Below are 22,391 nucleotides of genomic sequence, written 5' to 3'. Positions count from 1 at the left end.
AGTAACATAAAATCAGACCATATTATCTTTGACATAGTGAGTCAACACAGATTAAATAAGCATTAAACTCCACAGAGATAAATACTGCATTTTTATATCAGCCCACAGCTTTAACACAGTGTCTGGCTACAGTAGAGAGAACTGTTTGCTCATGCAACATATTTATTGAGCAACAGCTATATTCTTTGAATGCAGAACTTAACAGATTAATCTACTAACATCACAAAGCTCAAAGTTTGCTGGTAAGGAAAGGTAAAGAAGTGAAATAAGGATATGGAAAAGATGTTATGGAAGTACAGAAGAATGGGTGACTAATTTTCCCCAGGGATGAGTGGAAGGAGGGTAGGGAAAAGGGGAGGCAAGATCAGAGAGGCTTCTCAGAGCATCAGAGTGGGTTAGGAGGTTTGGCATTGGGCAAACCTGGTTTTAATTATAGATTTTCCATTTAATATCTGTGAGGTCTTGGGAGAATCACTGAACATTCTTCAGGCTCAGATTCCTCATCTGAGAATTACAGATACCATAAATTTAAAAATTTTTTACAATTGTTATGAGGGCTAAATGAATTCATGAAGAGCATAGGCCTGGAACATAGTGGTCTCTAGGTAAATAGTAGTCATTAGTATTGATTGCTATTAAGAAAAGTTGTCAAGAAGACTGGGATAGGGAGGGATAATAATGTGCATACATTTGACTGCAATATGGGGTGGTAGATGAAATTGGAGAGATAGTCAGAGGCCAAATGGTGAGAACACTTGCTTTCAGAACTAAGGAGTTTGTTTATTTTACAGGAGATGATGGAAAATCATTGAAGCTGCCAGCAAGAAGGATGAGTTGGAGAAAGTATCAATTTAGAGTCATATAGACCAGTTAAGAGAAATCATTAATATCATTAGTTCAGAAATATTCTACTGAGATGAACTGAGGCAATGATAATGGAGATGGAATAGACATTTAAAAAAATATTTGAGATAAAGTATAAGAACTTGTTAACTGATGAAAGATTTGAGAAACAACAGCCTATTTAAAACAATATTGAATTGAGGAAGTAATTTTGATTTTTTTAAATGAGAGATGTGTGCATGTCTATATGCTAAGGAGAATGTTGAATGATGAGCACATATGAAGGTAAAATTTTTTATATAAGCAAAGTAACACATTCATAGTAAGGAAGCTTCTTAATGTAGGTTGATGTAATGCACAAATGCACAGAATGATAGCCAATGGCAAATTCATTAATTCAGAAAATATTTACCTGTTATGTTCCAGGGATTATGCTAGGTGCTAGGGGGAATAAACAAATATTATCACATACTCTATGTGGATTGGTGTTATGATGGTGAAAAGCAGGGTGAGGCTAGGGAATCACTGGGGATGGCGTTTTAGAAAGAAGGGTCATAGGACTCTGAAATTACACTTGAGCCCCAAACTAGGTGCGTGATGGAGGTCATTATTTGCTAGGGAGAAGACTAGGTGAGGAGCTGGTTGGTTGGGGTCAATAATTCATTTTTGAATAGATTAGTTTGATATACATCTTAGATATCCAAGTAGAATAGGCAGTTGCATATACAAGTCTCGACTTCAAGAAAGAGTTTGTGGTTGGAAATAAAATTTGAGAGTCGTCAGCATACCGAAGGGATTTAAAGCTGTGGAACTGGATGGAATATGGGAATTCCTAGGATGCTGGAGAAGATAAAGGTCGGGGACTGAGCCTGAATTTCCAACTATTGGAGCTTGGGAAGATGAGGGATGATCCAGCAAAGGACATTGCAAAAAGAAATAGTCAGTGATGTAGGAAGAAAATGAATACTGTTTTTTTTTTGGAGGACAAGTGAAGAAAATACTTAAAGAAAGAGGGAGTCATGAACTGCAGGAAGTGCTAATAAAGTTGAAGTCAGTAATGGCATGCATTTTTGCTGATGGGAACGATCCAGTAGAGAGAGGAAAATAGATGCTGCTAATGGTGGCGAAGGGGTGTAGAATTGTAGAACAAAGCCTTTGAGTAGCCAGGAAGAGATGAAATCCAATGTTCAAAAGGGTTGGCCTTAGTTAAGAACACTGTCAGTTCAACCAAACAGGAGTTTAATGAGCGTGCGCGCGCGCACACACACACACACACACAAACACACACACACACACACACACACACACACACACACACACACACACACACACATTTTCAGTTTATTGTCCCATATACTTTCCTCAAAGCTTTCACTTTTACAGAATCATATTCTTAAAGTTCACTTTCTGTCTGGGACTTTAAACAGAGTGGCTGTGAGGGCACTTTTAGTGATACTTATTTGCAATTCAGGACCAAACTGTGTGGACGCCAGGTGGCAAAATAAATGGAGTATTTCAGTATTTTCCGCGAGCACCACATAACAGTCCTAGGTGTAGTGGGGGTGGAATGGAGTGCTTTGCACTTTACGTCGACCATTAGAAACCTCTCCAAGTTACTGAGCAGACTTAGTCGCTGTTACAGTTGCTCTCGTAACTCTCCTTGAAGTGTCTAAAGTGGAATAACTTTTTCACTTTGGGTTCTGATGTGGTTTGATGAGGAGCTTGATCATCTCCCACCTATGAGACCTGTACTTTATCTCAGTTATATCGCTAGTTATATTGCTAAGCGGGTGGCTTAGAGCAGCAAAGCAGTAAAGGTTTGATTTGAAGAAGATAGAAAAATGATAATTATTGTCACTACAAGTCCAATATCCTCAGAGCATGGTGGAGGTTAGGTTAGCTTCATACATTCTGCCTTTACAGCCTCAAGTAGAATCCAATAAATGGCGTATGTGTGTGAACACTAGAAACACCATGTCATCCAGCAGAAACACTGTGACAGGGACAGGTACGCGGTGGGAGGTGGTCTGGGCATTGGGTAGTCGGAAAGCTCAGGTGTACTAATTTATTTGAAAAGCATTTTCTTCTTGCCTCCAGCTTCTATAAGTCTAATTCACAATGGACTAAAATCCCCGCCCTCGCATTTGTCATTGAGTACCAGAATGGGCGTGGTTCGGTGTATAGGACACCTGCTTTCGTGGGCCCTGTAAGCATATATTCCGGAAGTCCTCGCCTGACAGCGACCCCTCCGAATCTCAGGAAGGTCCCCAGTTCCTGCACTCTTGCGGGGGGATCCTCCTGCCGGCAAGGCTGCCTCATTTCCTCGAGAGAGCCTGCTGAGCATGTGTGAACAGTGCCGCGCATGCTCCGTGGAATGGGCAGGTTTACCCGGGCTCTAGCCGCGGCTTTTACTACGCTTCTCCCCACTCCTCCGTCAGCACGTCCCCCTCCCCTTTAGCACCCCCACCAGGCGGTTTCCCCGTATCCACCCCCGTCCCTCTTTCCCGTCCCGCCCCTTCACCCCAGGCTGGGGAATCTCCACTGACGTTCCGGTGACGCCGCTGTGCCGCCGCCGTGGGGGGTTCCGGGCGCTGCACAGGTAACGCCGCCGCTGCCGCCATATTGACAGAGTTGGGAGCTGGGGAAGCGGAGCGTGGGGGCGGAGGGGGGAGTTACCACAGACCGACGGTAGCGGCGGCGGCAGTAGTGAGCTTGAGCCGAGCGGCGGGCTCTCGCAAAGGCAGCACAGTTTTCTCTATGGGGAGCAGCAGCCTTCGGCGGCAGCGACCCCCCGGCTCCTAGTCCCTGAGGGACTCCGCGGCGAGGGCAGCAGTCGCTGAAGGCGGGGCTGGGGGTCCCGGGGCGGCTGCGGCGGCGGCAGGCAGGCTCACGCGACGAGATGCGCCACCGCGCCGGCGGCTGGCAGCTCCTATTCGAGTGCTCCTGAAGGGGCGATGCTACCGTTTGATCCTCAGGAGGAGCCCTGGGACCAAGAAATGGAGGTGTTCGGTGGCGGCGCGAGCAGCGGCGAGGTTAGTGTGGTGACCAGGAGGACTGGAGCCGCCCCCCTCCTTTCCTCAGGATCCTGGCCCAGGGGCCCCAAGAGGGAAGGAGCATGGGGCTGGGATGCACCTCCCCCAGGCCTGTCCCTTGAGGCTGCATGCCGGCGGAGCGCGCTGCCCCCACTGCGCTTTCCTTCGAGAGCCGGCGGGAAGGAAACGGGGGCTCGGGCGTGGGGCGCAAGGGCATCCTGGGCCCCGGCTCGGCCTCAGGGGGATCTCCTGCCTCGCGGGCCCCACCGGAGTTGTGACTTAAGTTTCTTCACTTTGTGACCTGAAGCCGGACTGGGGGATGCTCCAGGTGCCTTGCCTGCCTCTGTGCGTTCTTCTTTCTCCGCCGCGCTGGGTTTACTCGCGCACTCTTTTTGCTGGGAACACTTTGGGAGACAGCTGACTCCAGCTCCCTATGGAACGCTGGGTGCTTTAGGAACCCAGCACAACAAAAACAATGTGGCGAGGTAACTGGGGACCGTGGCACAGGGTATGAATGCTCCTTAGCTTTCTCGTTTCTCTGTGTCTTGCTGTGTTCCTTTTAACCATCCAAGTGTAGTTTAACTGGAGACTAGGTTTCCTTACATTCAGGTGATGTTCTACTGCTTGCTCTGCTGTCCCCTCAATTCTACCGCCTTATTCCTCCCTCCCCTTCTGTTTTCCCCAACTGCTGTCCCCGGCGCCCCATTGGGCCATAAAAGCACGCAGAGGAAACATGATCCCTTGTAAGGCGAATCTTTGGTAAGAGAGACGAATCTTTGGTTCGACCAAAATGCTTTGGTTTGCCCCTCTTCCTGCTCTTCTGAAACTGTTCTGTTTGGGCTTTGGTCAGCTCTGCGGTGAAAACTTAGATGTGCACAAGTACTCTTTATTGTTGCTTGTTGTTGTTGTTGTTAATAGCTAGCAGCATTTAATCACAAAAAGAGCTGTTCGGGATACAAAGTCAGATCCTTTCTGCTGCCTTAGTCGGTTGACCTCCTGTTACTCCAGTAGAGGCCACCATAGGCCTCCTAAAAATACTTGAATGCCAAACTGAGTCATAGGAGGATATTTTGAAGTAGGACACGCAATCCCAAAATGCAAACTTGTCCCCAAGTACTTGCTCCATCCTTAAAAATACACTTTGTACTGTTGTCTGTTTAACTCATTGTTTACTCTTTTCAAATTTCGATCTACACTGGGGTTAAAATTACGTGTCAGCATAACATTTAGCAAGAAATGTAGTGGAAATAAATCAGGAGTCTGAAGTTGAATCCTCTATACTATTAGGAAATATTTTACTAGTAAACTAAGCAATTCGTAAATAAATTTTAATATTCTACATCTTTTAAGAACAGGATAAGTGAAGAGGGATTCATTTCTTCTTGGAATGTAGGAATGTTTCAGATTTGCAATAATTTTCTAGCAAGAGTTTTCAAGGGGAGAGGAATTTTGTTTTATTGATATATGTAATCTATTGATTTATAGTCCCAGGCATCTGATTTATAAAAACGGTTCAATGCTTGGACATAAGGATGGGAGATGGGCTGGCCTTTCACATGCCTACTATTTTATTATTTTTGTTAATTCTAAATGTAGAAAAACTTTGAATTGTAATTACCACATTTTAAAATTGTTTGCGTTATGTTTTAGGCATTATAGAGATTTAACAATGGGTCTCTCTACCTCAGCAATTTGGAAAAATACTCGGGTTTAAATCGTTAATCCCTGTGAAGTAAAACAAGGTGAAGGCAATGTGGTACAGGCAGTATTTCTTCCTTCTTTGTCTAGGATTGGTTAGATTTAACCATGCAAATGACTTAATTACAAATATTCTAGGTGAAAGCTGAATGCTATTTCTGAACAGACCTGCTTGGTACTTTGAAGAGTTTTTTTTGTTGTTGGTGGTGGTGGTGTTTGTTTATAATATTTTTTTATAAGAAGGAAACAATTTTAGTTCCCAGAATTTATACTCATTTTAATTACACGTTTGTTGATGTTGGACTTTAGAAATGTTAACCTTTGAGCATGAGCTTTGCAGCCCTCAGTCGTGATAGTTTTTAGGACTAAGAGTACTTTCACTGTAGAACACAGTTTTTGAAAATGTGTTGGAATCCTTAAAGAAAATGTCGTTAAGAATCTGTTAACTTTAACATCAAAGGAAATAATTTATGTCAATTTCTGTTTGTATTGAATCCTGGTAAAAATAAAGATTATATGCACTATCATATATTGTGGAGTCTTTTTCAATATCTTTTGCATGTCTTGTTTCATGGGCAGTTCAAGGTTGTTAACCTTTGGATTATCATTTAGAAATGCAAGAATTGATTGTTTGAGACTCTTAACATGTTTTCCTGCAGGAAAAAGTTATTAAGGGCAGTTATAATTTTAGACCAGTGCACAGTAGTGGGGTATAATGATGAAGAACCTAACCACTGTTTGTAAAATTGCCCTATGAGAAAATGTGTTGAAAGTTTCAAATAAGAACTAGCTTTGTTCCAGTGAGAAGTGGAGAATGGACCCGAAAAGGGGAACTCTAGGCTCTATTGGCTTCTGAGAAAAAGGTTCTTGGGAGAAGGGGAATAAGAAGCTTTGGTTGTGAGAACTCTTATAAGAATTGTCTTAATTAGGTCTACTGGGAATAGGGACTTCAAAGGACATCATCCCCTCAGGCAGCCACAGTTTTAGCTCTTGCCTGGATTCTGTCAGGATCAGGGAAGGGATTTTACTTGAGATGTGATGGGTGTTGGTCATTCCTGGGGAAGCATCATAAAGAGCAGTCTGTTTCAGTTAAAGTGAACTTCTCATAAGTTAGTGCCGTGTATGTTATAGTTTAGAGCACTTGTTTGTTTGGTGAGAGAGTGCTTCCCAATGGTGAAGTTGATGATAGTTTCCAAATTGCACATTGTATCATGTCATATTATATTATAATTGGTACATTCATATAATTTTTTTAGCAATACTTTCTTTGTTTAAGGTAGTTTTGAGAGTGATACAGTTCACTGATAAAAAAAGTTTGGGATTAAAGCCACAGACTTTAAAATTTAACCAGGATGGCAAATATGTGGAAGATTGGGAAAAACTGCTAGTTTTAATTAATTTCATGAGACTCTATAGTAATAAAGAAAAGAATATAGGCTTTGAAGGCCTATGGAATTTGCAGGCCTGAGTTCCAATCTCATCTCCAACTCATACTGTCTGTGTGACCCAATGCAAGTTACCTAACCTCTCTAAGCCTCAGTTTCTTACTCTGTAAATGGGAGAAAAAACATCTTCAGGAGCTTATGTAAAAAACTAAAATTCAGTACTGGGTTCAATACACTTAGCAAGGTGCTTTGCACATAGTAGGTCTCAGTGTGTACACATCTTTGCACAGTAATTCCTTCTATTTTCCCACAATCATCATCATGCCCCTTTCCCTGCCCCTAAACTCTGAATTACTGTCTTGTGTATTAAAATCTTGGAATTTAGATATCCAGAAAAAGACCTCCTTTCTAGATCTGCTTATTTCTTCTAAGTATACTAATCACATTTGTAATCATAGGGTGATTCAGGGATAAAATACAAGGTTTTATTTAGAAATACTTTGGGGGATAAGAGACAAATAATTTCATCTTTTATAACTGGTTAATAAGGTGTTTCATTGACATACAGTTTTTACTTTTTTTTCCCCTATTCTGAACTTTGTCATGGTAGAAATTGGCTCAGTTCATCAAGTGTTTATTGGGTAGAAAGACAGTACAGTACCTAGTACTGTAATATGAAATGCCTAAAGATATACCACCCTCAGTCCCACCCCACCACCATTGGTTTACAGGTTTCCATTCAGGTGCAAGATAGACATGTACAGAAACTGTAATTATACAAGCCACAAGATCAACAATGTGGTGGATGTGGTAGTGGTTTAGGGGTGGATCTGGTAAGGGCTTGTGAGAGGTAAAATTTGAACAGGGCATTAGACAGTGGATATTTTCATACAGATGAAAGGTGCATAAATTCTGGTGGATGGGGACAATATAAGCAGAGGCACGGAGGTATTCTTGGAGGAAGGAAGAATCTGATATTGCTAGAATATAATAAGTCTGTGATGTGAGTGAGAATATAGTGTGGGATGAGGTAGGGAATGTACTAAAGTAGGCTAGGCTCAGACTGGATGACGCTTTCAAAGCCAGGTCAGGGATTCAGTGCAGTTCTGTAAATGGGATTACTGAAAGTTCTTGAGGACATGAGGGACATGACCAGATTTATGCTTTGAAAAATAACTGATGGCAGTATGTAGGATGCATTGAAATAGGGGTGAGACTGAAGGTGAGGAATACCAGCTAGGAGGCTATTGTATTGGTCAATGGAATTAGTAAGATTTTTGAAGTAGGACAAAGGGGGTAGAAAGGAGAGGACTGATGGGAGAGCCCTTACAGTGATAAAATAGAATTCGTCAACTGGTTAGATATTAAGGAGCAAGAGGGAAGAATAAAAAACAACAGATCTTAGGAGTGTTGTGGTAGGAGTTAAATTTAACAGGTATTTAATGCATGCCTGACAATATAAGTGTTTATGCTAGTTACCGGACTAATCAAAGGTAAAAATATCTTTGCAGTGGATGGAAAACTGAAATGAACTTACCCCTCTCTCTTATTGCCTTGAAACAAGAGCAAACCTCTCTAGAGATTTTTGGTCATGCTTAGCATGCTTAAAACCTTTACTACCAAAGGTAAACGCACTTATTACTAGCTAAAAATTTTTTTGTGCTTTTTAAAATGGTCTGTAAGCCTGTAATTCTTGCTTCATCAATATTCATCTTAAATAGCAGCCCCTGAGTGCAGAGGGGTCTTCTGAATATAGGGACTGATGCTTCTTTCTGGAATGTAGAAAAAGAACAGGGGCATCTGTATTTCTCATATGCTTTCACCAGGTTTATTTGTAGTAGAAAGGGGGGAAGGGGCTAACAGGGCCACAGCCTCTCCTCTCTTTGGGTACCTTCCCAGTTTTTTAAGACTATCTTCCTTTAAAACAGTCTGGTCTGGAAAAACTCAGGTCAGTTTCTTCAGGGCAGGGCCTGTATGTATTTTCCTACCTTGATTATTTCATCAAGAGAGTTAGTGAGCTAATCACTACCTCGCTTTTCCATAATAAAGCCTGGCTTGCTGCTGTTGCTTTCTTGGACCATATTGTGGCTTCAGTACTACCCCTCTCATAGTCTCCGTCGTCTGTAATTTTGAGGAGGAAATAGGTTTTTTTCTCTTCCTGTAATTTCTTTCTTGGTGAATGCTGTTTGTCTTTAGTTCTGAAGATCTTGTAAGCATTTGGATTATTGAGGTAAGCCTTTGTTAGAATTTGCTATGTAATGTTTACTCATTTAGATTATTTCCAAAGATTATTATATCATTCTTGCTGATATTTTTTCTTTGTGTATCTTGTTTTCTTTTCATTGTTTTTAAGTGGGAAAGGAATTGGATGGGAGAGAGATTTAGAGCTAAACTTAATCTGACTTTTGTAGATAATAGAGATGTTTTCTGAATTGTCTTGGAGGCATTCTTTGTAACTGATTTTGCTGCTAGATTTTAACCTGTATCTGTATGTTTGAAGTAGATCATGCTCTCTTTCAGTGCGTGTGTGTGTTTGTGTGCGCGCACATGCATGCACATGAGAAAGAGAGTGTTTTACTTATGCCTTCCTTCATTTCACTAAGTATATGAGATGGTTTATAGGAAATACAATCCAACAACAAACTATTATTCAGGATAAGGGAAACCATGAGTTAAAGTAGGAGGTATATGGAAAGGATGGAGGATGGGGTTGGAAGATGAAATAGAACACAGGTAAACAGGCTTTAAGGGTCTACTACACATTTGAAATATGGTTGAATTGCAAACATAGCTTTGGATTTCCTTGGGCTGGTAGTTCTCAATTCTGACTGTATATCATATGTACCTAGGAGTTAAAGTAATTCCATGCTAGTGCCTCACTCACAGAGGTTCATATTTAACTGATTTGGTTGGGGCCTGGGCATTATTCCCCAGATGATTATGATGTATAGTCAAGGATAAAGAACTACAGCTCTAGGCCAAAGTAAAAAGAGAAATAGTCATATAGTTCTCAATTCAAACGAGAAAAGCATTTCAGTTTGTAAGCAGCAGTTAGCTATAAAATAAATTTTCTGCGAATTGTCATGTTTTTCATATGTTTTATTCTGTTGTTTCAGTATATAACTGGGGCAAAGGAAGTATATGACTTCTTGAATTCTCTGGCTATGTAGTTTTGAGGAATTTGCTTTTCCATTAGAGTAAAAAGAAAATTTGAGTGTCCTCACTGATTTTGATATTGTTTAGCCTTCTAATTTGGAGGTTAAACAATCTGTGTACCTTATTACTAGCTAAGTAAGGGGATAGTGACTCCATTTTGACTAAAATATCCTGTCACATCTCTAATGAAAATTTCAAAGGCCGCAGATAATTATTCTTACTATAGGACCTATCTGCCTTTATTTATAAAGTGGTTGGGGATAGACCTTAAGGCAAAATATAGCAATTTTAACACCCAGTGTAGATTTTTCACCCCATAAGACAATGGAGTCCATTGTACCTTAAATGTATTTAAACTTAAGAGACAAGTATATGACATTTATTAAACATGTCCTATCTCTTCAGTTTTATTCACTCTTTAGAACAGTTCAGTAAGAAAATGGTGCCGTTTTAAAAGATAAGAGCCATACAAATCAGTGGGAGTTATGTTGGGCATCTGAAACTAGATCATGTTAAGATCATGCTTTTTCCACTTTATGTTATTGTCTCCCCCATAAGGATGATACTGAAGATAAGGAGAGGATTTGGCAAGTTGTTGGCAGCATATCAGATCTGTGAATCAGATCTGCTGATTTAGTAGCCATGTCTACTCAAAATAAAGATCAACAAAATCCAGTAAGGTTTTTTGTAGACAGAGACAAGTTTATTCTAAAATTCAAATATAGTATCTAAAATAGTATTTGAAAAAGAAGATTAAAATGCAAGGAATCACTCTGTTTAGGATGTTAAGGTTTACTGTGTTACTGCAAGTAATTAAGACTGTGGTATTCGTGGAAGGAAAGATACATAGATCAGTGGAACAGAATAGGAAATCCAGAAATAGATCCACACAAATATGCTCAACTGATTTAGGAGAAAAGTGCAGTAGTATATAAAGGTCCTCAGATTCCTCATATAAAAAATGGAAATTAATGTGTTTATGATTATTTTGAGAAGTGAACAACACAGTTGCACTTTGTATATAATGTTTGACAAGAATAGTAAAGTTCTTGTTTTTAACAGAATAATTCTAAGATTTAGATCTTCTAGACAGTACTTTTTTTTACCCTGATAAATAATTGCTCAATGGGCAATTTAAAGTTATTTCACATTCCTCAAGGTAGTATTTTAATGAAATTACATGGACCTCATACTCTTGAGTTTATACACTGAGAAGAATTACTACTAAAGAATGTCGTGTATGTAGACATGTCATGTATATATGTGCCATACATAATACATGTATCCTTTGAAGGTAAACTTTGCAAAGTATATGTTGTAGCTCACAGGAGGCTGGCCAGATGGCCAGTGTCTTGACATTAGGAACACACCTTGGAGCTGTTCAAAACCATTAATGTCATTAGATCTGATTTCAACCAAGTAAACAAATTCCTTCCTGAATAGTAACCAGGGAAGCTGTTTTTCTGTTATTGAACTGAAGTTTAAAAACCCAAATGTTCCACAAATACCTTCTAACGTGTATGTAATATTGATATGCTTAGTTCAGTCCATAGTAACCTATCATTTGTACAACTACAAATCCTTTTTAAAGCATGATGATACTTACATTGTTTTAATTACTACAAAATATTATTCTGCATGCATTCATTCAGCAAGTGATTATTAAATGCCTACTTATGTGTAAGGTGTTAGTTACTAGATAGGGTTCATTTGGTTATTGCTCTAGGTTTTTGCCTTAATAACTGAAAACCTATTAATTATATTTCCCTCCATTCTTCCATAGTCATAAGAAAATGTCTGAAAGGTCAGTATATTATGTCACAAAGACCAACAAACTTAGGCTTATAGAAAGATTTCATTGTTGTTGACAGTAACTACATTAGTTGGGGATGAGCATTTAATAATGTAGATAACTGTTGAATCACTATATTGTGTACTTGAAACCAATACAATATTGTCTATCAACTATACTTCAATGAAAAAAGAAAGTCTACAGTATTAAAAAAAGATTAAAAAAAATTTTACTTTTCTGGCCTATTGATGTTATAATTCAATACTCTTGTGGCTTTTCTCACAGATTCACTGATAGCTCTTCCCTTTGCCTTTTAAAAATATTAATAGTTTAAAAAATATCAATAGATTTCTTCCTATTCAAATCAGTTGTCAAGAGTATAGTCTCAGTTTGTATGGCAATTCACTTTGTGCCTTATTCTTATCTACGTACCTCCCCTTATTCCTGACATTTGATTATGGCAGTTGGAGAGGGTTATTATGTTTGGGCATATGTCCCTCTTTTATTTAGAGCTCTTCTGCAGTCATTTATGCTTTGTGGCAGAGGAAACTTATTTGTACTTATGTATTGCCTTTGAATTTGTGTCTCTTAGTTCTTTGGATTCACTGCATTGATGTTGAAATAATGAGGTTTCTAGAAGTTAGTTTTCAGGGTTAGCAAGTGACCCTTCAAGTTGCTAGTGACAGTCCAGTCCTTGGGAAACATGGGCTTGGCCAGATAACATAAGGCTGATCCTAGCCCTTTTATTTAAACTATTGGGCTCTGTGTTGTATAAAGAGTATTCAGAAGGCCATGGCTTGGCTAATTTTTCTAGAAATAATGGGATCTCTGAAGATAGAGGTGATCTTGAGGGAGAGTATTTTTTTTGAGACTCATTTCAGTTGGATACATTTTGCAACTTTAGACCACTTAATCTCCTTTTAATTTGAAAAACAACAATGTCATCATCATTATTTCAGTTTTTTACATTACATTTTTTAAAAGCAGTATGTTGGACTTTCTTTGTATTAAAACCCTGTAACATTTAGTATGGCACAAGTAAAATATTGGAAGTGATTTGGCTGAATTATGCCAGTTCCCAAAAATGAACTAAATATTCTTATCCATTTGTCTCTTAATAGGATTAACAGCTTCTAAAATCTAATGTACCCTTTCTGCCCTCAGGGAGCTGTGTTTCAGAAGTTTCTGTTAATAAAGTTCTTGGTTTCAGAAAGCATGAAAATATAAGGATCCATTCTGCTGCACTTTTTTATTTTAATTTACAAAAGTAAAAGGGACATTGGAGTAAAGTAAGTCGAAAATACAAGTTGAGTGATATGAAATTCTGAATATATTCTGGTAAAGCAATATTCAGTGTGTACTATGGCAATTATAATTACATGGCATAGATAATTTTAGTTCTTTTATTGCTAGGCCAACTTGGTACTCCTGTGCATTTTAAAAAGTAATGCTTATAATTATTAAAAAATTATATAGTTTAGACCAAGGGATGATAAACTTTTTCTGTAAAGAGCGAGATAGACATTTTAGAGTTTGTTTCTCACAGATAACCTCTGCCACATAATTTTTTTTAACAACACTTAAAAAATGTATTTAAAAGAAATTAGCCCATGGGCCCCAATTTAGACAAATGGCTACAGCATGTGGTTTGCAAAGTTGAGTTTGCATACTTATCCTTCTGACAAAATATAGGGTTAGGAATCTAACTCTGAAAAAAATAAAACCCTTTAAAACAAGTTTCATGCAAGATATGAAATGTCAAGAATTTATAAGACACTTAAAAAATCATATATGAATTATCCAAGTTATTTATTTTTAAAAATGATTTTGAAAGAACTGAATTTCTGTTAGCTGTTAGAATTTAAAATTAAGAGTCAGAAATGATAAGCAAAATGACTTATGGGAAATAATTTATGAAATTATATTTTAAAGTTGCTTTTAAATGTATTGAATTAGAAAATTAATAAAATCTGAAGAAAATCTATGGCAGTTACTTATTATTGAAATTATTTTTACATTTAATTCATTCAGATTACAAATTCAATCATTCCATTCCCCGAAAAGGATCTGCTATGTTCCCGATAACATGCTGGGTATGGGGGTTACAAAGAGTCATACGATCCCTTTTCTTGAGGAGGATACAGTTTGACAGAGGGATGAAACATTTAATAAGTTAAACAGTTTGTGGATAGAAGTTTGTAGTAAAACGGAAGGTGTGACATTGAGTCTTGATAATGATAAGTTGACATTCAAGAGCATAGGTAACAAAGTGATAAATACTTCAAAAATCATCCATATTTAAATTTGGACTCTGTTTTTATGCTTTGATTTGAACATGAATAAGTTTTATTAGCTCATTATTTTATAGCAGAGCCTCATAATTGTTTTTCAATACCTGACTAAAGGAGTAGCTTAAAGTTGGTACACTGTTGCCCATCCTGACACTCAAAAAGGTAACACTTTCAGATCAGTTTGAAACAAAATTGTGCTTTCCTAAATTTTCCCAAAGCAGTGATAGTTAGATGGCATGTCTCAAAGGATTAACCTATTGGGGTAAGAACAGAAATATTTTATAGTTAGAAAGCCAGAAAAGCTTGAAGCAAATCATTTAAAATTAATTATAATTTTAATTAGATGCTATCACATTTTCCATAAGCAGTATGTTGACTATAGAATTCAATGTAAAAGATTAAATATGTAAAAACGTCTACTGGAGAAATGAGCATAATTATTAATGAGGCTTTGAGAATATTCAGTAGTGTAAAATTCAGGATATAATCTAAACCTTCTATGTGAACTGCAAAAGAAAAAACAAAGACCCTTAATTTTGGAAATGACCAATTAAAAGATTATTAGTGAAATTAAGTATTTATAGTAAAAATATACAAGGTACTTTTCACTTATTTCCAATTTGTGATTCTTAAAGCAAACTGTATATGCATGAGTATGTATGTACCTTTTTGGGTTGGTTTAGAAGATTCTTTTCAAGTTGACCAAAAATGATTCTATCATTATTTTAAAAGTACTTTCTGCTCACAATGGTATGCCATGTTGAAACTAAAACTATTATATCAGTAGGGTGTGATGATGTAGCAGTAGCACCAAAGTTTTGATTCACAGATGTATTATTTTGTATAGTGGTAGTAGTATTAACCTTTGGTGAATTATTAACTGAAATACTTCATATGCTTTTTTTCTGTATTTCTTTTCGACAAGAAGACATGCACATATCAGGCATTTACTGAGCACGTCAGACACTCTGTCAGCAGCATTGAGAACATTATATTAATCCTGGAAACAACCCTAAATTGTTCATTTTACAGATAAAGAAATTGAGACTAAGGAAGTTGAAGAAACTTTTCCAAGGCAATAAAAGTAGTTTTGGAATTTGAATGTAGGTCTGCTTGACACCAAAGCATTGCTATTTTCACAATACTTCTACTATGTGTGTCTCATGAATAAATCACAGTGTCTGTCCTTAAGGAGCTTTAAATCCTTGAGCATATGACAAAAAATTTATTTGATATGGTAGAATTATTATTTTATTATTGTTTTTATAGTATTTAAAATTGTTTTACAGCACAAAATTTACCATCTTAGCCATTTTTAAGTGTACAGTTCAATAGTGTTAGCTACATTCACATTGTTGTATAACCAAGCTCCAGAACTCTTTTCATCTTGCAGAACTGAAACTCTTTACCCATTAAATAATAACTCCACATTCTCCCCTCTCCCCAGCCCCAAGCAACCACCATTCTATTTTCTGTCTCTGAATATGACTGCTCTAGATATCGCATATAAATGGAATCATACACTATTTGTCTTTTTTGTGACTGGCTTATTTCATTTAGCATAAAGTCGTTAAAATTCATCCATGTTGTAGCATGTGTCAGAATTTCCCTCCTTTTAAAGGCAGAATGATATTCCATTGCCTGTATATTCCAGCTTTTGTTTATCCATTCATCTGTCAGTAGACACTTCGGTTGCTTACACCTTTTGGCTATTGTGAATAATGTTGCTTTGAACATGGAGTACATATATCTCTTTGATATCCTGCTTTCAGTTCTTTTGGGTGTATTCCTAGAAGTGAAACTGCTTGGTCTTATGGTAATTCTATATTTAATATTTTGAGGAACTGCCATACTGGTTTTCTTAGCAGCTTTACCATTTTACCTTGCCACCAGCAATGCACAAAGGTTTCAGTTTCTCCACATCCTCATCTGTAATAAAATTATTTTGAAAAATCAAATCCCAGGATATGTTCTGGGCTCAGTATACATGGGACTTCTACTTTGTTTTGTGCCTCTTTCATAGCAACAAAGTTCCATCATTTGATAATTCATGTTCAGAGGGATGTTTCTTAAGACACTGAAATATCCCTGATTGTTTAAGGAATGTTTTGGTACGTTCTCTATACTATGTTTATTAAGTTAGTAACTGATTTTCAGAAAGCAGGATTAAAGGACAAAATGTATCTGCTTAATCTTTTTTTTAATTGAAGTATCATTGATATACGATCTTATGTTGGTTTCAGATGTACAACACAGTGGTTCACCAGTTACCCTTATTGCTATTTTTTAAATTATTTATTTTGTTAAGGTATCATTGATATACAATCTTATGAAGGTTTCACATGAACAACATTGTGGTTTCAACATTTACCCATATTATCAAGTCCTCACCCCTACCATTGCAGTCACTGTTAGCATAGTAAGATGCTAAAAAGTCATTACTTGTCTGCTCCATGCTGTACTGCCTTCCCTGTGACCTACCTATGTGGTGATTGTGAATTATAGTGCTCCTTAATCCTCTTCTCCCTCCCTTTTGGAGGACCTGAAAAGACACTTCTCCAAAGAAGAAATTCAGATGACCAACAGGCACATGAAAAATGCTCCACATCGCTAATTATCAGGGAAATGCAATATTAGCTCACACCAGTTAGGATGGCCAACATCCAAAAGACAAAAAAACAACAAATGCTGGCAAGGATGTGGAGAAAGGGGAACCCTCCAACACTGTTGGTGGGAATGTAAATTGGTTCAACCATTGTGGAAAGCAATATGGAGGTACCTCAAAAAACTAAAAACTAATAATAGAAACACCATTTGACCCAGGAATTCCACTCCTAGGAATTTACCCAAAGAAAACAAGATCACAGATTCAAAAAGATATATGCACCCCTATGTTTATCCCACTACTATTTACAATAGCCAAGATATGGGAGCAAAACCTAAGTGTCCATTAATGCATGAATGGATAAAGAAGAGGTGGTACATATATACAATGGAATATTATTCAGCCTTAAAGGAAAGGAAATGCTACCATTTGCAACAACATGGATGGAGCTGGAGGGTATTATGCTTAGTGAAATAAGCCAGGTGGAGAAAGAGAAATACCAAATGACTTCACTCACTTGTGGAGTATAAAAACTAAGCAAAACTGATGGAACAAAACAGTAGCAGACTCACAGACTCTGAGAAGGGATTATTTGTTACCCATATCATTAAATCCTTATCCACTCAAGTGCTGTTACTATCTGTCACTGTAGAAAGATGTTACAGAATCATTGACTATATTCTCCATGCTGTACTACTGGCCCATGACCAGCTTATATTGTGATTGCAAATTATTGTGCTCCTTTATCCCCCTCCAACTCCCCACCCGTCCAACCTCACCCCTTGGTAATCACTAGTCACTTCTCAGTGTCTATGAGTCTGCTGGTATTTTGTTCATTCTGTTTTGCTCTGCTTTATATTCCACAAATAAGTGAAATCACATGGTATTTGTCTTTCTCTGCCTGGCTTATTTCACTGAGAACAATACCCTCTAGCTCCATGTTGTTGCAAATTGTAGGATTTATTTTCTTTTTATGGCTGACTAATCCATTATGTATATGTACTACCACATCTTCTTTATCCATTCATCTATTGGTGGCCACTTAGGTTGCTTCCATATATTAGCTATTTATAACTGCTCAATCTTAATTAAAATAAAAATTAATTAGGTTGCCTTATTGGTCAGATGTTTTATTTAACAAGTTTTTCTACTTGATTATTTTCCCTAGGTGATTTACTAGCATGTAATTTATAGTTTCATGTCTGCCAAATGAGAACAAAGACCTGAATTTAGTAAGTAAAGAAATATTCTAAAAGTATTAAACTGTAAAGTTTTTTTCTAGGAAGTGTGTTTTAGGGGAGAATTTTAAATCATAGACACTTTTCTCCAATGGTAATATTGATTGTATTATTTGTAAAATTACCATAAACATAGAAGCGTAAACCAAGACACATTTATTATTTCACAATTCCTATGGGTAAGGAGTCCAGGCATTGCTCAAGTAGGTCTTCTTAGGGTCCCATAAAGCTGTAGTCAAGGTTTCTGCTGTCCTTTACTCTTATCTGGAGGCCTGACTGGAGGTGAATCTATTTCTAAGCTCCCTCAGGTTCTTGGAAGAATTCCTTTCCTTGTGGTTGTAGGACTGAGTACCCTGACTTCTTGCCAGGAGTGAACTAGAGGCTGCTCTCAGCTCTGAGAGGCTGCAATTCTAAGTGGGCTTCCTAAACAGTGAGGAAAACTTTCTGAACACTTACTGCAATGAAGCCTGCATTTCTTCCATGGAATACATCTTGTATAATGCTATATCTTGTATAAGATACAAACCAGGAAATTAACATTGGTAAAAGTGTGTTTAGTTGTGTCACTTTTTTTTCTTTGAGATTTTATTTTTATTGAAGTATTGTTGATATACAGTCTTATATTGTTTTCAAATATACAACACAGTGGTTCAACAGTTACCCATATTATTTTTTTTTAATTTTTATTTTGGTATCATTAATATAGAATCACATGAGCAACATCGTGGTTACTAGATTCCCCCCATTATCAAGTCCCCACCACATACCCTATTACAGTCACTGTCCATCAGTGTAGTAAGATGCTGTAGAATCACTACTTGTCTTCTCTGTGCTATACTGCCTTCCCTGTGCCCCTTCCATGTTACGTGTGCTAATCATAATGCCCTTTTTTCCCCTTATCCCTCCCTTCCCGCACAACCTCCCCAGTCCCTTTTCCTTTGGTAACTGTTAGTCCATTCTTGGGTTCTGTGAGTCCACTACTGTTTTGTTCCTTCAGTTTTTGATTTGTTCTTGTGCTTCACAGATGAGTGAAATCATTTGGTACTTGCCTTTCTCCACCTGGCTTATTTCACTGAGCATAATACCCTCTAGCTCCATGTTGTTGCAAATAGTAGGATTTGTTTTCTTCTTAGGGTTGATTAATATTCCATTGTATATATGTACCACATCTTCTTTATCCATTCATCTACTGATGGACACTTAGGTTGCTTCCATTTCTTGGCTATTGTGAATAGTGCTGTGGTAAACATAGGGGTACATATATCTTTTTGAAACTGGGCTCCTGCATTCTTAGGGTAAATGCCTAGGAGTGGAATTCTTGGGTCAAATGGTATTTCTATTTTTAGTTTTTTGAGAAACCTCCATACTGCTTTCCACAATGGTTGAACTAGTTTATATTCCCACCAGCAGTGTAGGAGGGTACCCCTTTCTCCGCATGCTTGCCAGCATTTGTTGTTCTTAGTCTTTTCTATGTTTGCTATCCTAACTGGTGTGAGATGATATCTCATTGTGGTTTTAATTTGCATTTCTTTGATGATTAGCGATGTGGAGCATCTTTTCATGTGCCTGTTGGCCATCTGGGTTTCTTCTTTGGAGAAGTGTCTATTCAGATCCTCTGCCCATTTTTTAATAGGGTTATTTGCTTTTTAGGTGTTGAGACATGTGAGTTCTTTATCTATTTTGGATGTTAACCCCTTGTTGGTTATGTCATTTACAAATATATTCTCCCATACTATAGGATGTCAAAGGCCCTGAAGTTTCAACCTGAGAGAGAGGCTTCAGGTTTGCCACCTGTCAAAAATCTAGAGATGTTCTTAGGGAGCATAGGGAGACAAAATCTTTGTACCCTCCCTTGGTCTTGCAACATCTGGCCCACTCCAAAGAAGCTTATATAATTGTCTGAAGCCCTAATTCTTACAGCAGTCCCCTAGGTGACACCTACAGATCTGATCTGTAAGTCAGCATGGTCTACAGTTATGCTCCCACAGGATTGTATATATTTGCATAGTTCAAGAGCTGCTTCCTGAAGACTTGGCTTGTGATCAGCCTGAATATAGATGCTGACTGAGATTATGACCTTTGGGACACTAGTAAGTCCTGGCACACCCTCAACAACTGATCAAGAATAAATCAGGCTAATCAGACAATCACAAAGATTCAGCATACAACCAAGAGCTAGGGCAGGGTTGAATGACAGGGTTAAACTTCTCTACAGAAGGACACTCCTTAAAGACTGAGAGAGGTAGGTGTTTTGACTAATAAAAAGAAACAGTCAAGCAACATGAGGAAACAGATGAGTACATTACAAATGAAAGATTAAGGAAAAAATCTCACAAAAAGACCTTAATGAAGTAAAGATAAGTTATCTTCTTGATAAAGAGTTCAAAGTAATAGTCATAAAGATGCTCATCAAACTCAGGAGAGGAATGGATGAACAATGTGAGAACCAAAGGAAATAGGATATAAAGTAGTAAACAGTACTCACAGAGCTGAAGAATACAATAACTGCACTGAAAAAAGTACACTGAAGGGGTTCAAAAGCAGACTAGATGAAATACAAGAGCAAATCAGTGACCTGGAAGATAAGGCAGTGGAACTCACCCAAACACAGCAACAAAAAGAAGAAAAACAACTTTAAAAATGTGCAGATAACTTAAAAGACCTAATGGACACCAACAAATGCAGTAGCATTCATATTGAAGGGGACCCAGAAGGAGAAGAGAGAAAGGGGCAGAAAACTCACTTGATGAAACGATGGCCAAAACTTCCCTAAATGGGGAAGGAAACAGACACCTGGGTGCAGGAAACAGAGTTCCACATAAGCTGAACCCAAAGAAATATACACAGAGACACATTATAATGAAAAGTCAAAAGTTAAAGACAAAACATCAAGAAAAAAATTGTTATGTATAAGGCAACCTCCACAAGACTGTTAGCTGATATTTCAGCAGAAACTATAGGCCAGAAGGGAGTGGCATGATAAACTCAAAGAGCTGAAAGGAAAGTACTTCCAACTAAGAATACTCTACCTGGAAAGTCTGTCATTCAAAATTGTAGAGATAAAAAGTTTTCCAAAAAATCAGAAGCTAAAAGGGTTCTTCAACACTAAACTGGCCTACTAAGAAATTCTAAAGGGTCTTCAAAAGCTGAAAAGAAAATACACTAACCAGTAACAGAAAATACATGAAAGTAAAAATCCCACTGGTAAAATAAGGTATATATTAAGGGTAGTTGATTAACCACTTATAAAACTAGCATGAAAGTTAAAAGACAGAGATAGTAAAATTAGAACTAAAATAATTAATTAAGGAATACTCAAAAAGATAATATATATGACATTAAAAACAGTAAAAAATGGTATAAAGGAGTCAAAATGTAGTTTTTACAATGAGTTCATATTTAAGTTGCTACCAATTTAAAATACACTGTTCTACATACAGACCGTTGTGTAAACCGCATGGTAACCACAAAGCACAATCTACAGTAGATTCACAAAAGATAGTAAGAAAAGAATCTAAGGATAACACTAAAAAAAATAAAGAAGGAAAGAGAACAAGAGAAGAACAGAGAGGAGCTACATAAAAATCCAGAAATAACTAATGAAACAATAATTACATACTTTTCAATAATTATCTTAGATGTAAATGGCCTAAATTCTCCAATCAAAAGACATAGAATACCTGAATGTATAAAAAAATCAAGACCTATTTATATGCTGCTTACAAGAGATTCACCTTAGATCTGAGAACACAAAGTGAAGGAACTGAAAAAGATTTTCCATGCAAAAGGAAACTAAGAGAAATATGGTGTAGTTGTACTTATATCAGACAAAATAGAATTTTAAACAAAGACTGTGATAAAGACAAGGACATAATGATGAATGGATCATTCCAACAAAAGCATACAGCATTTGTAAATATTTATGTACTCAAATTAGGAGCACTTAAATATATAAACAAATATTAACAGACATAAAGGGAGAAATTCACAGCAATATAATAAGAGTAGGGGACTTTAATACACCACTTACATCAGTGGATTGATCATCCTGACATCCAGACAGAAAATCAGTAAGGGAATATAAGCATTAAGTGACACATTTGGCCAGATGGATTTAATAGATATGTACAGAGTATTCCATCCAAAAGCAGAACACACATTCTTCACAAGAGCAAATGGAACATTCTCCAGGATAGATTACATGTCAGGACACAAAATAAGCCTCAATAAATTTAAGATGATTGAAAGCATATCAAGTATCTTTTCTGACACAACAGTATGAAACTAGAAATCAATTACAAGAAGAAATCTGGAAAAATTACAAATATGTGAAGATGAAACAACATGCTAC

At 37.4% G+C, this 22,391-nt stretch overlaps 1 protein-coding gene across 2 annotated transcripts in view; it reads left to right on the top strand.

Annotated features, from left to right (window-relative positions):
* The first annotated feature begins 3,244 nt into the window (after positions 1 to 3,244).
* The window catches only part of RPS6KA6 (ribosomal protein S6 kinase A6), a 188,733-nt gene continuing 169,586 nt past the window's right edge, over positions 3,245 to 22,391 (top strand). Inside the window, exon 1 of one of the 2 annotated variants that reach the window (XM_036905358.2) lies at positions 3,245 to 3,442. Coding sequence is in view for 1 of the 2 variants with exons in the window: in XM_036905355.2 (XP_036761250.1) it covers positions 3,798 to 3,875 (78 nt within the window). In the remaining variant the exon portion in view is untranslated. Of the gene's footprint in view, positions 3,443 to 3,488; positions 3,876 to 22,391 lie in introns of those variants that run through there. The other variant, XM_036905355.2, reaches the window with a different exon arrangement.

The sequence above is a fragment of the Manis pentadactyla genome, chromosome X (genome assembly GCF_030020395.1).
Source record: "Manis pentadactyla isolate mManPen7 chromosome X, mManPen7.hap1, whole genome shotgun sequence".
Taxonomy (NCBI): domain Eukaryota; kingdom Metazoa; phylum Chordata; class Mammalia; order Pholidota; family Manidae; genus Manis; species Manis pentadactyla.
Note: the sequence above shows the minus strand (reverse complement) of the source record. Positions and strands in the feature narration are given on the sequence as shown.